Genomic DNA, 15,479 nt, shown 5'->3' with positions numbered 1-15,479 from the left:
ATGTGTTGGCTAGCGCCACACCTCACGACCTTGACTGCAGATGTGGAACATTTTTTTCTGTCGCAGGCGTCACGTGTATGTGATCTTTTTGGGTGAAGGCAAGTGGCTAATAAACCCACACATGCTGCCTGAAGGCATCAATGCTGCCGGGTTCGAGGCCTTGCTACGTAACGAACGAGAAGAAGCAACACTGAGGGCCTGAATATTATTAGTCGTATCATAAGAAGCCAACAAAGACACCAAAGACAGCATAGGGGAAATTACATGTACTTTTTAATTGCATTAAAAAATTATAAATTAATGTCAATGAAAGTGGATGAAACACAACTGGCCGCAGGTGGGGCACAAACCCACGTCTTCGCAGAGGTGAGGCCATTTAAATAATGATTCTGTGTTCATGTATTGCGAGTGACTGCATTCACTTAATACCTTTAATTTGTAGCGATAGTTTGCTGGACACATAATAATTTTAACATCTCTCTATAGTATTTTCATGGCAAGTATTTACCATACTGTATCATTCTGATTACGTGCAAAAATTTAGAGCACCCCATTATAAAAGTAATGTGTCAGTACTGTGAGGACACAACTACAGTCAAGTAACCTCAGTGTTCTTCTTAAGCCGAAGCTGTGTGCTGTGTTGTTATAGTATGTATGTACAGTGGTGAACTAAATGATTTGACATTTTGCATTTTGGTTCTTCTCAGCTAAACTGCTTAGAAAACTCGTGCTGAGTTATACTAAACCAGTATTTTCAGACAGTAGGCTCTTTAACACACTCTGTAATGTTAATTGCACCGCATAGCCCAGCGATCATAAGCATGACTTGTATATTTCAAGGATGTATGACAAGAAAACTGCATAGATCAATCGGTACCTCCAAAAATATGCATGCGCTGATGAGAGGAAGTTCAATCATAATTGATAATGGTAGCAGAGTGAAAGTGAGTGAAGAGAGTGAAGGTACTGCAAGTTTAACATATGAATAGGTGTGAAAGTAGCCAAAAAGAAACAAACACACACCCACAAACACGCAGGCACACATATGCACACGCACGCAGGCACACATATGCACACGCACGCACGTGCACGCGCGCGCACACACACACGCACGCACGCACACACACACACACACACACACACACACACACACACACACACACACACACACACGAAACAAAAACACCTACTGATAGCTTAGAAATGCAGGCAGTTGATTTCTGATAGAAAAACCCAATATCATATCATATTCTGTTCACTACTGTATATAACAGCCCAGCTTGCTATATATAGCTAGTCCTAAATTTGCAGTTTTAGCTTGTTCGTGCCTATTCTATTTCTGCACTTCTGTGCTACTTGCACCTCTAGTTTTTTATTTCACATTTCATTTATAAATCTGCAACTTGCTTAAGATATTAAAGACTCCATCTTTTGTTTATGGTGTAGATAATAAATACTGTGATATCAGTTTTATTTCTCTTTTTTTTTTTTTCACTGTCGAGAATGCAACTTTGTGTTTCTCACATTGCTTGTCGTCACTTTACTGTTTGATTTTCAGTTCTTGTGCAGTACGATCAGGTAGAATTAATTTCAAGGATTTTGTACACTCAGGAAAAGGACGACACCCTACGGTGGAGGCGGCCAGCAGTGGGTGAGGCGGAACTGCTATGTCTGCAGGCCCTATTGAGCCACACAGCCCTGCCTGAACACCGGCGAGTCCTGGTTGAAGAGCTTGGCGTGCTACCACTGCTGCAGCGAGTACTTCACGAACATGCACATGACTTGACTTTGCACAGCCTGGTGGCTCAAATGATTGCCAATCTGGCCCTTGACTCATCACTACATGAGCATATCTTTCGTGCTGGTGAGCAGTTGCTGGCTGCTAAAGCTTTTGCCATGTATTACAATGTAGAAATAATCAGGTGTCATGCAGGCAGTCTTAGTAGTCATCAAACATCATTGCCATTGAAATGGTTGAAGTTAGGTTTGCCAACCCTCTTTTATAGCAAGTCAGAACAAGGATACTGCATTCTTCAATCCTCCTTTTTCATAGTCATTGAATTTGTCACAATTCAGGCTGTAGTTCAACTTGACTTTAATTTCTCCATGCATTTTATCTTATCTTTTGTCAAGCTCTTCAGGGTAGTGAACCCTTTTTTTCACTTGAAGTTTACCTACACAGACAGCAAAAAAAGAACATTCACTGAAAAGTTGAAGAGTCTGTAGTAGTTAAGCACTACAGGCCACGCATTGTTCAATATGCTGCACCTGTGACAGGAGTTTGGCTCTGAGACTTACCAGGCCTAAATACAAGATAAATATTTGTCCTGACAGAGTCAGGTTAGAACTTGGGAATTTTCCTAAAACTTGGGGCAGTCCTGCTGAGGCTGGGATGGTTGGCAACCATAGGTGAGATCAGTTAGTGGTAATGGCTAGCTCTGAATGCTATTCCATCTGACCATTTGATTATTAGTTGACTGACTGCAGGAACCAGCTGCAAGTTTTGGTGAGTTTGCAGCCTATCACAAAAAATTAAAGGCCACTCAGCCGTTGCTGGCAGTGGGTGGCTGGCATTTACTGATTTGCTATAGGGTGTGCAGTGTTGGCTACTTTTAGAGAAAACACCTCGTTAGTATTCAAGAGCTCATAGCAGCTGATGTTTAGCAAGAACTCAGAAAATTATTTTTTCATTTACTGACATTATTGTGCATTGCGTGAGGCATATTTCCTTTGTGAATTAAGTAGAAGAAACAAAGTTATACCGCCTTGAATACTGATTACACATTTCTCATAAAAGTGGATGACCCTGTACATTGGAGAGGGTCAACAGAGAATTAGTATTCAATGTCCCCTATGATGTGTTATGTGGCTCTAGTGTTGCATTGCTATGTGCACCATTTTTTTCTCCTTTGAACATTGATCTTGTCAGTCAGCATGGTCATTTCAGGCAGGACAATAAAATGGCAAGACACATTGTTGCCTGCTGCCATAGAGGGCTTCAGTGTGCTGGGAAGCTCAGTTTGCTGTAGATATTTTGCACATGTTAACAAGGAAAGTTCTTGTCTAACATTATTGTTTGTACAATATGTACTGCATCATTCTGGCAGTTTTTTTCAGCACTAAATAAAATGCATCAATTGAGCTATTTATTGCATGAGAACCTATTTCAAGCATGCTTTGGTTGGTAGCACTTGGGATGGCAAAGCCATCACAAGCATGGGTGTGGGGCTGAACTTGCACGATCCTCTGGAGCTTCACCTGCTAGTGCACAAAAATTCAAACAAATCTATTTTGTTGTAGTGGCATTTTGCTAATCCTAGCCTTCTTATTGAAACTTAACAAATTTTCTTATGGTTATGTGCTGACTGAAAAAATAACTTTAAAAATATGACTGTACAAACAAATAAGAACAGTGATAAAAGATTACGGATATACTATGTTATTCAATTTATAACCAAACTGGAATTTGTGTTTTGACAACTAGATACGGCCATCACGTTACTTGTCTTTCTATTTGGTTCACAGATTTAAAGTCTAGCTGTCATTTTCAGAAAGTAATAAAAAGTATAACTAGTTTGTGTTTTTTGCTTTATTCAGGGAAAAAAGGAGCACACTAAAAGACCAAACATTTCTTATGTAATAACTGTTCAACATTAGAAAATCATAATCCATAATATTTTATGGTCAGTGACAGAATTCACGTTGCTATTATTATTTTTGCAGTTAGGTGATTTTTAAAAAATTTTTTCTTGTTTGTTTATATTCTATAAATGTTGTTTCTTGGTTCAAAATATGCAACATACTTCTTTTCAACTGTCTGGATATGCTTGACTGGCCATAACGAAAACAGCTTTTATATTATCAAACTGGCACCTGCTTTGTGATTGCAGTAATCTTTGGGCATGCTCAGTTTCATAAAAGGAAATAAATTCACTGAAGGTCAGTGGGCATTCTTTGAAATTGAGTTGGAAAGCAGTGTAGAGCTAATCACTTCGATGCCCGTACAAGGTACCGAGAAAGGCATTCATTCACTGAGGCCCCCTTAAGTCATAGCTGATTACAATGGCTTTTGAGAAGCTGTTGCCTTTGGTTTCTCGTGGAACCTAACCTTGCTTCCTTTTGTAGGCTGGGTTGGTATATTGGCACGCTGGTTACGCTCCTCCGAAGTGTTGCTATCATTTCCTGCTGGCCGTGCTCTGGCCAACATGGACAAAGATTCACTGTTGCCCACGGAATATGAAGGTGGCATCTATCTTTTACATCCTCAGTACAGAATCAGGTATTTGCTATTTGCATTTCCTTGCGGTGCTTTGAGCATCCTTTGTTGTTCTGTATTTTCTGTGTCTTCTTGAACATTATTTGCCAAAGAAGCAGTTAAATTTACTGACACCAAAATCTAAATGAATTATGTAATTGGTTTTCGGGCATGTTTGAAAACTTATGTTGTTCCTGAAATAGTAACTCCAATCATCATTCATAGTAAAAATACAAGTTGGCACTAACAATGCCGCATAGGGTAGTCGAAGTGTTTCTACATGGTGTGTCAAGTTCTTGGAAAACCCTAAACTCTTGACTTTGTTTTAGGTGCTTGCTTTCTTTGACTCTGCAGGGAGCCATCTGTGTCAGCAGATATCATTTTTGTGCATGGTCTGCTGGGTAGTGTGTTCAAGACATGGAGGCAACATGACAGCCAAGATTTGGGCAAGCTGACTAAGTTGGAAAGCCTGCTGGAGCCATCAGTGTCAGCAGTTCGAAGCAGCGCCTGTAAAATAACAGTAGACCACACATCTCCTCGAGCGCTTGCAATGCATGAGAGGTACACCAAGTGCTGGCCAAAGGTAGTGTACACTTGTTGCGGTCTCGTTCGAGTGGTGTGTTTAATGGCTGGAAAATCGAAGCTTCTATAGTACATCTAGGGAGTGACTTCCTCTGGGGAAAACACGGGGAAAGCGGGAGATGGAAATTCAAGATGATGAGCAAGAAGAGAACACGGTAAAAGCGGGAGCCAACGTTTCGACAAGTGGACTTGTCTTTTTCAAGGCAACATATGCTTTCCTCGGCACAGTATATGTAGGTAGGATTCTTCTAAAGGGGAAAGCAGTTGATTTGGGTGGGCGAGGCAATGACCAAGAGTGTGTTAGCGGTGAGTGTGTAGAATTTAAAAGAAAGGTGTGCTATTCAACATTGGCGGAGGAATGTGGGATGGTGCCGTGTGTCAGCCGGCCGTGTGTTTATTTGTGGAAGGGGCCCAGAGCGAGGGGAGGGGGGGAAATTATCTGAGTTCTCGAGGGAGAACTCAGCTCACTCATATAGCTCACTGAGAATGACATTTCACTGGAAACCTATTGATAGCCAGCAATATTTAGACTACAACAGCCATCGCCCGCGACATTGCAAGCAAGGAATTTTAACGGAGAAGCGAAATGGATAAGAAGATTCTGCAGCGAAGACAATGATTATATCCATCACCTAAACAACCTTAAAGCAACGCTAGTAGAAAGAAAATATCCACGCGCTCCTCTTGACAGAGCTTATGACGTCGCGTTAAGATCGGAGAAGCAGTCAGAATTAGCTGAGAAACAGCCTATGCCAGAATCTGAGAGACCACCAACCTTTATAACAAAATATTCCAATGCCCTCCCACACATAAACAACATTCTAGGAAAATACCACCCTATATTATCAACTAACGAGCATCTGAGAAAATCCTTCCCGGTGGTACCAAAGGTGACTTATCGACGAGACAGAAACTTTGAAGACTTGTTAGTGCACGCAAAAGTGAGCCAACATCATTCCCCCGTAATAAACGCATGTCGCCCCAGGTGCAAAACCTGCAGGCACCTTCAAAGTGACATTAACATTAAAAGCACCACTAAACACACAAAGTGAAAACCAGCTTTACTTGCACTGGTTCCTTTGTGATTTATATGCTTGAATGTTCCTTCTGTAAGAAACAATATATCGGTGAAATGGGACAATCAATGGACATCAGGTTAAACGGACATCGCGTGGACACAGCTAAAAAGCTTCCCAAAGCCGTCAGCAAGCATTTCAACCAACCAGGTCATAACTTTGATTAACTTGAACTCTACATCCTACAGTCAAATTATTCGTCTTGCACGAGACAGAAAATACAGAGAATGATACCTCATCCATAAGACTTCGCAACCAACAGGCATAAACGTTTCAAAGGGAGCTTTAGAATCTATTTGCTATGCTAAATTTCAAGCTATAGGCAATAGCACTTAGTTTAGAACGACAGATAGCTGAGCTAGTTGGTAAGGATTCATTATGCAAAAAGTTGAGGTGTGCAGACAGGACACAAGAGAAGAGGAGTTCGGCATTCGTGTTGTCCACTTCTCTTGTGTCCTATCTGCACGCCTCACCTTTTTGCATAATGAAGCTCTTAATTATTCATCATAAGGTTGCTTAGTGTTTTGTTTTTTCTTTTCTTTCTTCCCTTTCTTTTATTTATATATTTATTCCATTTTAGTACTTTTTTTCCATGAGCACCATTTTCTGCCACTTCTTTTATTCTGTCTTTCAGAGAGACGATAGCTCACTGACCTTGAGCAGAGCAGATAATCCTATCCCCCTCGTCCGGGCCCCTTTCCACAAAAAAAAATGCATGAACGGCTGGCATACGGCGCTACCTCACACTCCTCCACCAATGTTGAATAGCACACCTTTCTTTTCAATTCTACACCCTTGCCGCTAACACACCCTCGGTCGTTGCTTTGCTCACCTGCATTACGCCCTCTCCCCTTTAGAACCCTACCTGTATACACTGTGCCAAGGAAAGCAGATGTCGCCTTGAAAAAGACAAGTCCACTTGTCAAAATGTTGGCTCTTACTTTTACCTTGTTCTCGTTTTGCTCTTCCTCTGGGGAGTAACATTATACTACATAGTGCACTTTTCACAGGTGACCTGTAGGCTTTAAACAGACACTAAAGAGCAGCTCTAAGTCAAATTAGGTATTCTTTCACAGCTCTTGTTCCATTGTTTGGCAGTAAAGGTTGGTTAGTAGCAGAGAGAATGAACCCAGTTCTCCTCTTTTTCCTTTGCATACATACCGCAGTGCTGGTATGTTACATCATAGGGCATCAAAGTAATTTTGCTTGCCTGTGCCATTATTGTGCAGTGAAGTTGAGTTTTTAATCCCTCTAGAATGCAATGTAATCCTTATTTTTTATAAACTATGTAGTAATTCTGAGCAGTTGCTATCAAAATCTATGACATCACTGCGAGCTAGCAAGGAAACTTCCTGGTGGTGTTGCCATGCACACCTGCTAGTGGCTCATTTGCTGTATTCTACTGCTGAGCAGGAGTTAACATGTTCAATTTCTGGCTGTGTTGGCTGCATTTAAATGGGGGCAAAAGAAGTGCTTGTGTATTTAGGTTTAGGTGTACATTAAAAAAATCCCAAGCGGTCAAAATTAAGCAAGAGCCCTCCACTATGGCGTCCCGTATCCACTGTGCAGTTTCGGGACGCCAAAAGGAGACGCTCCTAAAAAAAAATATTTTTTTAAATATTTGTACTAGAGATCTGAAAATCGACCCCCATATAGAGCATTAACATCAGATTTCATATATGTGATTAGTTTCTGTGTAGCCGGTATAGTTCTTGAGTTATGTCCTACAAAATGGCAAAATAGAGTGATCTTGTGGGCATTTTATTGTGTAATAAGTTTTCGCAAAAAGCTTTGTTGTGTAGCTTATTTAGCTCTCTATAGACCACTAAGTGCTAATATCTATTCAAACAGCATCTAAAGTTACTGCAACTATGAAAAAAAAATCATTTTCATCAAATGTTTTCTGCAGTCACATGAAAATAACCTTCTACATTTAGAATTGTCTTATACTAACGAAATTTGGCATACATACTCTTGAAGGTATGTACAGTGCTGATACCTACTTGAAATTACAATATCTCCCAGCATTAGTTGCAAATGTACAAGGTTATATTTCAGGGAATCGAGGGAAAAAATTAGTTGAAATGCTCTAATCTTGTTGCATAGTTCTAGTAATTGTACATGCTGTTTGGCTAGATATCGGCACTTGGTGATCGACAAAGAGCTAAACAAGCTGCAGCACAATGCTCTTTGTAAAAATTTAGTACATAAAGAAGTGCCCACAAAGATGACTATATTTTGCCATTGTGCATTGCATAACTCAAACACTATAACAGATACACTAGCAGTAGTGACATATTTGAAATCTGCATAGAAAACTCTATAATTGGCTGAAATTTGAAACCTCTAGTGCAAGTAATAAAAAAAAAAGTTGTTTCGAGAAGCGTCTCCCCTTTGTTGAAAAAAAAAAAAGAAGTTCACACACAGTAAGTCTGATGTTTTTAGTGGCATAGAACTGTAATTTACCATTCAAACTGACCTTATAGCATTCCTTTTCAGTGTCGCTTTAAATGAAACTTAGTTTGTGACCATGAGTGAATGTAAGAAATAACATGCAAGGAAGCGCAATACACCTGAATTTCTTTGTACTTTGCTGGAAAAGACTTTGTGTAGTGTTTGTTTCATGCTTTCTAAAAGATTGTGCACAGCTATGTTTCATCGACCTTTGCTGTGTTGCCTCAGTTGGTGTCTTGCGCTTCTTTCTTTAATTATGTCATGCTTGCATGCAGAGCTGGCTGGCTGAGGACATACCAAACACAAGGATATTGGCTCTAGACTATGACACTTACTTGAGTCAGTGGTCACCTAACTGCCCACTTGAACCTAAAAAGTAAGTTCAAAGTGGCACCATTTAAATCCCCTGGAAACAAGATTTACCAGAGGTAATTGTCTTGCACTTTGTGGTAGGCGGACACTTTTTTCAAGAGCGACTGACATGCTGGCAAAGCTTCACCAAGCTGGTGTGGGAGAGAGGCCTATTATTTGGATCACACATTCAATGGGAGGTAAGCAACATAGGTTGGTGGCTGACTTTTGTGCTGTAACAACTGTGTGCACTCAAGGCAATTATTTTCTTACATTAAGTTCAAAACACATTTTGTGAGCTTTAAGGTCAGTGAAAGGGTGTGTCTAGAAATGGTTTCTTTGGCTTTGCTGTTTAACAAGCACAGTAAGAGTTAGTAACACTACCTTGGTTATTATTGCTTCTGGTGATGGTTTTAATATTTCCCTGTCACTGTTGTGCAACATTGTTTGAATAATAACTGCCACTTTTCAGTAAATAATGTACTGTCCCCCCCCCTCCCCCTTGAGAAAATGTGCTGTTTGCCACCACAGAAGCTTAGCAAAACACATTGAGTATGAGATATTATGGAAAAATGGAAGTACTATCAGCGTGAAATTAAATGGGAACAGCAGAGCACGTGACCAAAGCGTAACTGAAGGTATAGTGCGTGCCATCGGCCAGTCATCACCATTGGCAGGCGCGCACATCCGGTTTGACTGCACTGCGCGATGATGCTCCCCGTGTACAATGATATTTTCATTGCTGTTCTGGTTCTGTTTTATTTGAACGTGAGAAAAGATTACAGCACAGTAATGATGACTGCGCAAACTGTGCCACGCACACTGCTGTTCACATTTCATTTGACGCCACTACCACACACAGTTTCACTGCACTGTGTGATAATACTCACCCTATACAGTAATATGTTAGCTTCTGTTTTCTTTTATTCTTCTTTTTCTTTTCTCACTATCAAATGAAAGAAAACCACAACAGAAAAACATATCGCAGTACAGCGTAAGCATTATCATGCAGTGCTGTCAAACCGGATGTGCGCGTCTGTTGATGGTGATGACTGGACCATGTGCAATATACGTTCAGTTATGTTTCAGCCGCTCGCTCCACTGTTCACATTTCATTTGACGCCGGTAGTGCATACATAGCATGTGCCAGTGCAAAAGTATGGATTGGCTTATATAAGACCTTATACAAAAGTTGCTGATTGGAAACCTAGATACAATGCACGAGGTTCAAGGAGAGCTGCTGGGGAGAAGCCAACTGCAGCACCATGTCCTACATATTAATGACATTAAATACAACTCAGTGTGTTGTGTTGCAAGGTACATTCATCGCGCACCACTTCACACTTCTTTTTTCCTTAAACAATCAAGTCGTCAAACAGTTAGGGCGCGGTCTTAATTTTATTAAAGGAAATTTTAAGCATGCAGCACTTGCAGTGAGGCAGCTGCTTTACTTTACTTACATCTGCCCTATTCTGGAATATGGGTGTACTATGTGGGAGCCCCATACTCAAATACTAATTAACAAAACTGAAGCTATTCAAAATCATACGGCACATTTCGCAACAAGAAAACATTCTATGTCAAGCAGCATTACTGACATTAAACGTAGCCTGAATTGGGATGAGCGTGCCACTTGTTGAAAACATTTTCACATCACATTCATTAGGAGTACCTGCAGGGGTGTCTGCGTGAGCAGGCGTTTGGTGTGTTGCGACACCTCGTACTCGAGCACACGAGGGTTGGACCCTCCCGCATGTAGCCATGCGCGGCTTAGCCGTGTCCGGGGAAAGGGGCATCCTGGGGGTTGAGCCAATGGCGGGTGTTTGGACCTTTAAGGCTGGAGGCAACACACCTCTTTGGCCTCTGCTTCACGTAGACAGCACCCCCGGACCTACCCACCCGGGGGAAATTGGCATTCGCCTCTTCCTGTCTTCTCTCCTCGAATCTTCGTCTTTCTCTCACTTTCTGACCTTTCCTGTGTTCTTCTCTCTTCTATTTACTCCCTTTCTCCTTGGTGGCAAGGGTTAACCTTGTGTGGCTATCCTACCTTGGGTACACCACATTTGGTTATAGTGATGGTGTACGACTGGCGTCGTGCAGACTTGTATGCAAGCTCTGTTGTGTACCCTCGTTGGGCTCCGTGGTGGGTGGTCGGCGCTGTTGCCAGACTTTTATGTATTTTCATGGAAACTTCTTTCCTCCCACTTCCTGATCGCCCTCACAAACGAGGGCGCACCGAAGATCTCTTCCAGTTTTTCGGATGCCAAATTCAGAACTTCCCCCACTTCCACGTTGTTCACGTTTCAAAGTCGTTGACTGATGTTTTTGGTCCAGGTTACAAGGCGTCGAGGATGGCAAGTGGTGACCTGCTCTTGGAGTTCCGCGATCAGAAGCAATATGAGAAACTACCAAAACTAGTGTCATTTGGGGAGACCCACATAACAGTAACCCTGCACCGTACTGTCGACTCCCGATAATTCGAAGCCGCTTAATTGGAATTTTCGGTTAATCAGAAGTGAAGTGCTGGTCCCGTCAGTTTTGCATGTAATCCTATAAAAGAAATCGCTCGATAATTCGAAGTCCTCATCCATTAATATTGTTTAATTGGAAGTTAATTTTCAGCCGGGATCCTCGAGGTGACCGTCATTCTTTGGTAGAATGTGCAATTTTTCAAGTGTTGCAACAGTTCCGTGCTCCGCGTTGGTGTCATCGCCACCGCAGCCACCCGCAACACCATCCTTCTTGGAGCGGCGCGATTATTCATTGCTACGGCTGCCGTGGCCTCCGCGATCAACTCCGGCGAGAGGCGAAGCGGCTCCCGCCGGAGGCCACGCGCGGCTGCCGCGCGTGGCCGGAGCTGATCGCGGAGGCCATGCGGGTGCCATAGGTGCACGCAGCGCTGCAGACTGGCAGTGGCGAGATTGTGCGAGATTAGTCTTGCAGCGTGCGCAGCGTATGTCGAGGCGTGTGTTGGTCGAGCGCCTTTGTGCGGGAAGCTCGTAGGCTAGGTTGTTCCACGAGTGATTCGGAATTGACTGTATACCTAGTCGCGCAGTTTATAGCCATGGCAAACCGTGGCTCTTATCGCACGCTCGACCTGGCAACGAAAGTCGAGGTTTTGAAGGAAGTTGAGAAGGGAGGTGCCGCCAAACAAGACATAGCGCGGAAGTACGGGATCAAGCCGAACACGCTCTCTAACTACATCAAGAACAAGTGCACAATAATGGATGCATTTGAGAACGACAAGTTCAAGACTTCTCGGAAGCGAATGCGCACCGGCGCTTACCCAGAGTTGGAAAGCTCTGCTGGTTTGGATTAGGGAGGCCAGGAGCAACAAACTTCCTCTCAGCGGAGACATCGTTGCGATGAAAGCCCGAACGCTTGCAGCAATGTTGGGGATCAATGACTTCGTTTCGTCAGATGGATGGCTGACGCGCTTTAAAGATCGCCATGACTTGGTTTTCAAGAGCGTGTGTGGTGAAAAGGTGTCCGTTAACCAGGAAACATGCGCCACGTGGAAGGATGGAAAGCTGCGTGAATATCTCGCCGAATACAGACCGGAAGACATCTTCAATGCAAATGAGACTGCACTCTTCTATCGGCTTCTACCAGAGAAGACCCTAACATTTAAGGACGACGACTGTGCTGGGGGCAAACGCAGCAAGGAGAGAGTGTCGGTGCTGATCGCGGCAAACATGACTGGCACGGAACGATGTCGGTTACTTGTGATCGGGAAAGCCGCGAAGCCGAGATGTTTTAAAGGCGTGAAGACACTGCCTGTGGACTATGAGGCGAACAAAAAAGCGTGGATGACGGCCGAAATCTTCAAGAGCTGGATAAGCAAATTGGACCGCAAGTTTGCTGCTTCGAACCGCAAGGTGTTGTTCCTTGTCGATCACTGCAGTGCTCACGTGAATGTGCCAGCCTTGAGTGCAATACGCCTCGCATTTTTGCCTGCAAACACAACGGCTGTTTTGCAGCCAATGGACCAAGGCATCATCAAGAATGTTAAAGTCCTGTACAGGCGGCACCTCCTCGAGCGCATGATTTTGTGTATGGATAGCTCCACATACGAGGTGAGCCTGCTTAGTGCCATCCACATGTTGGCGCGAGCATGGGATCGTGTGAAGCAAGAAACAATCGCAAACTGCTTCAGGGCTTGCGGTTTTGTGGCAGCTTCTTCGGAGGATGCCTCTGAAATTTCAGCGGAGGAAGCGTCAACAAGCGAGCTTGACGGCACTGATTTTGGTGATGCTCTTGGGGACGTCAATTTTGAAGATTACGTCGCCGCAGACGCAGCGAAATTGTAGAGATTATTCGGCCCCAGGAAGCGACCCAGGAAAGCGACGATGACGTTGAAGGCGAGCCGCAACCTAAGGCTGCCTATGTAGCTGCGGGCCTTGCTCTTGCGGAGCGCTTCTTTGCCGCTGAAGGTAACGCGGAAGAAGCGTTCCGCCACATCTACAGCCTGCAGAACTTGCTTTCAGCAGCGCGATTCGGCAAGAAGAAGCAAAGCAAGATGACCGACTATTTTTCTTAGAGAAAATACTTGATTTCGCCACAAATAAAGTGCCGTTTTTTGTGTTTTGTGCTTAATTGGAAGTTCATTTAATTCGAAGTTTTTTGTGGTCCCCGTGAACTTCGTATTAACGGGAGTCGACTGTACAATGAACACCAGCCGCAGTGTTGTGTCGGACGATGATTTGCTTGAGCTGACTGAAGCGGAACTCCTGGAGGGCTTCAGTGAGCAAAATGTTATCAATGTCAGAAGAATTAAGATGAGGCGGGATGGCAAAGAAATTCAGACGAAGCACCTAATAATCACCTTTGGTTCAAGTGTCCTGCCTGAGTCAATCGAGGACGGGTACACCAAGCTCCGTGTTAGGCCATACGTTCCAAATCCCCTCCAATGTTTCAAATTCCAGTGTTTTGGCCACAGTTCGCAGAGCTGCTGAGGCCTCCAAACATGTGCGAAATGCAGTGCCCATGAACATACGTCTCACGCTTGAGAGAACTCTTTGCGTTGTGTAAACTGTGATTGGGAGCACGCCGCGTACTCACGGTCATGCCCGTCTTGGAAAAAAGAAAAAGAAATTGTCACGATCAAAGTGAAAGAAAATATATTGTTCAAGGAGGCACGTAGGCGGATGTCATACCTGCCTAAGAGCAGCTTTGCCGATGTGGCATGTCAGGGGCCAGCGCCACAACAGCCTCCGGCGGCTGTCCGGCCCACACGCAGTGAGCCGGAGGTGACGTCATCCGGCCCCCCGGCGGCTGCAGCTGGCGCTGTTCCGCCACCCCAGAAGAAGGGATCACCGACCTCTAGTCCGGTGGCCTGAAAGGTCTCGTCGAACGTGCCGAGGCCTTCACGGCAAGCACAGCGTTCGGAAGAGCACTTGTCCAGCGCCTAAGGAGCGGCGAGCTTCTCTCGACCCCTCCAAAAAAAGACAAAACTCGCATCACGGCGCCCGTAAGGGGCCCTGTGACCTAACCTTTCCTTTCCAGAACACACAGAATGAAACTCTGTCAAAATGGATACACAAATTATGCAATGCAATGTGAGAGGTCTCCTCCTCAATCTTGACGACGTAACCGAACTTTTACACAAACTTAATCGAAATGTACCGTGTGTTCAGGAAATGCACTTAAAAGCTACACAGACAAATTTTCTCTGGTCATACACTATTTTTCATAAGGATTGTGACGAGGTTAACACCTCATCCGGCAGTGTAGCCATAATTGTCAATAAAACTGTTGCTTGCCAACACTTGCCCCTTCGGACGTCCCTCGAGGCAGTTAGAGTTCGAGCAATTCTTTTTAATAAATTGGTAGCCATCTGCTCCAAACTATCACCTGAGCAAAACAGAATTCTACAAACTTATTAACCAACTTCCTGAGCCGTTTCTTATTGTCGGGGGACTTTAATGCTCATAACAGTCTCTGGGCAGATTCCAGGACTGATTCGATGGGTCGCTGATCGAATCCTTTCTTGTTACGGCCGTGTGTGCCTATTTAATAGGAAAAAACCCACCTACTGTAATATTGTGCATAATTCATACTCCTCGATAGATTTAGCGCTTGGATCTTCCATACTTTTTTCTTACTTAGAATGAAATGGTATAGAAAATCCATTTGGGAGTGACCACTTTCCGATAACTTTAAACTTACTAACACGACACGACATTCGTCCACAGGTACCTCGCTGGAAACTTGACTCGACTGATTGGAAGTGTTTTAAGGAATCTACTTGCTTATCACAAGATTTTATACGCGATTTTAGCATAGATAATGCTGTAGCATATTTTACCGATTTTATTATTGATGCAGCTGAAAAGTTCATTCCACAAACAAACAGTCAGTCATCTATGAAACGTGTTCCTTGGTGGAATGAAGACTGCAGAGATGCACGGAAAAGACAAAATAAGGCATGGGGGGGGGGGGGAGATTTCGCCAATATCCCACGGCGGAAAATTACATTGCATTTAAACATATCAAGTCACAAGGACGGCGCACGAGACAGCAGGCTAGAAGAGCAAGCTGGGAAAGGTTTCTCTCAGGCATCAATTCCTATACCCAGGAGGCTAAAGTATGGAATGGGCTGAGAAGGCTAAAAGGGCAGCAGATCAACCCATTACCTTTGATCGATGAGCGAGGAAATACCTTGAAAAACCAGGCCGATGCCCTTGGTTTACATTTTGTGCGTGTATCAAGCTCCATAAACTATTCACAAACTTTCCTTAAATACAAGCAAATAGCAGAAC

At 43.5% G+C, this 15,479-nt stretch overlaps 1 protein-coding gene across 4 annotated transcripts in view; it reads left to right on the top strand.

Annotated features, from left to right (window-relative positions):
• The window catches only part of LOC142565894 (protein SERAC1-like), a 43,956-nt gene that overhangs the window by 13,312 nt on the left and 15,165 nt on the right, over window positions 1-15,479 (top strand). For 3 of the 4 annotated variants that reach the window (XM_075676479.1, XM_075676475.1, XM_075676478.1), the window contains exons 6-10: window positions 1,612-1,864; window positions 4,126-4,279; window positions 4,610-4,838; window positions 8,643-8,743; window positions 8,821-8,918. In XM_075676479.1, coding sequence (XP_075532594.1) covers window positions 1,612-1,864; window positions 4,126-4,279; window positions 4,610-4,838; window positions 8,643-8,743; window positions 8,821-8,918 — 835 coding nt within the window. The remainder of the gene's footprint in view (window positions 1-1,611; window positions 1,865-4,125; window positions 4,280-4,609; window positions 4,839-8,642; window positions 8,744-8,820; window positions 8,919-15,479) is intronic. The other variant, XM_075676477.1, reaches the window with a different exon arrangement.

This window comes from Dermacentor variabilis, unplaced genomic scaffold (assembly GCF_050947875.1).
Source record: "Dermacentor variabilis isolate Ectoservices unplaced genomic scaffold, ASM5094787v1 scaffold_12, whole genome shotgun sequence".
NCBI classification, from domain to species: Eukaryota; Metazoa; Arthropoda; class Arachnida; order Ixodida; family Ixodidae; genus Dermacentor; species Dermacentor variabilis.
This window is presented reverse-complemented; position numbering and strand designations above follow the sequence as displayed.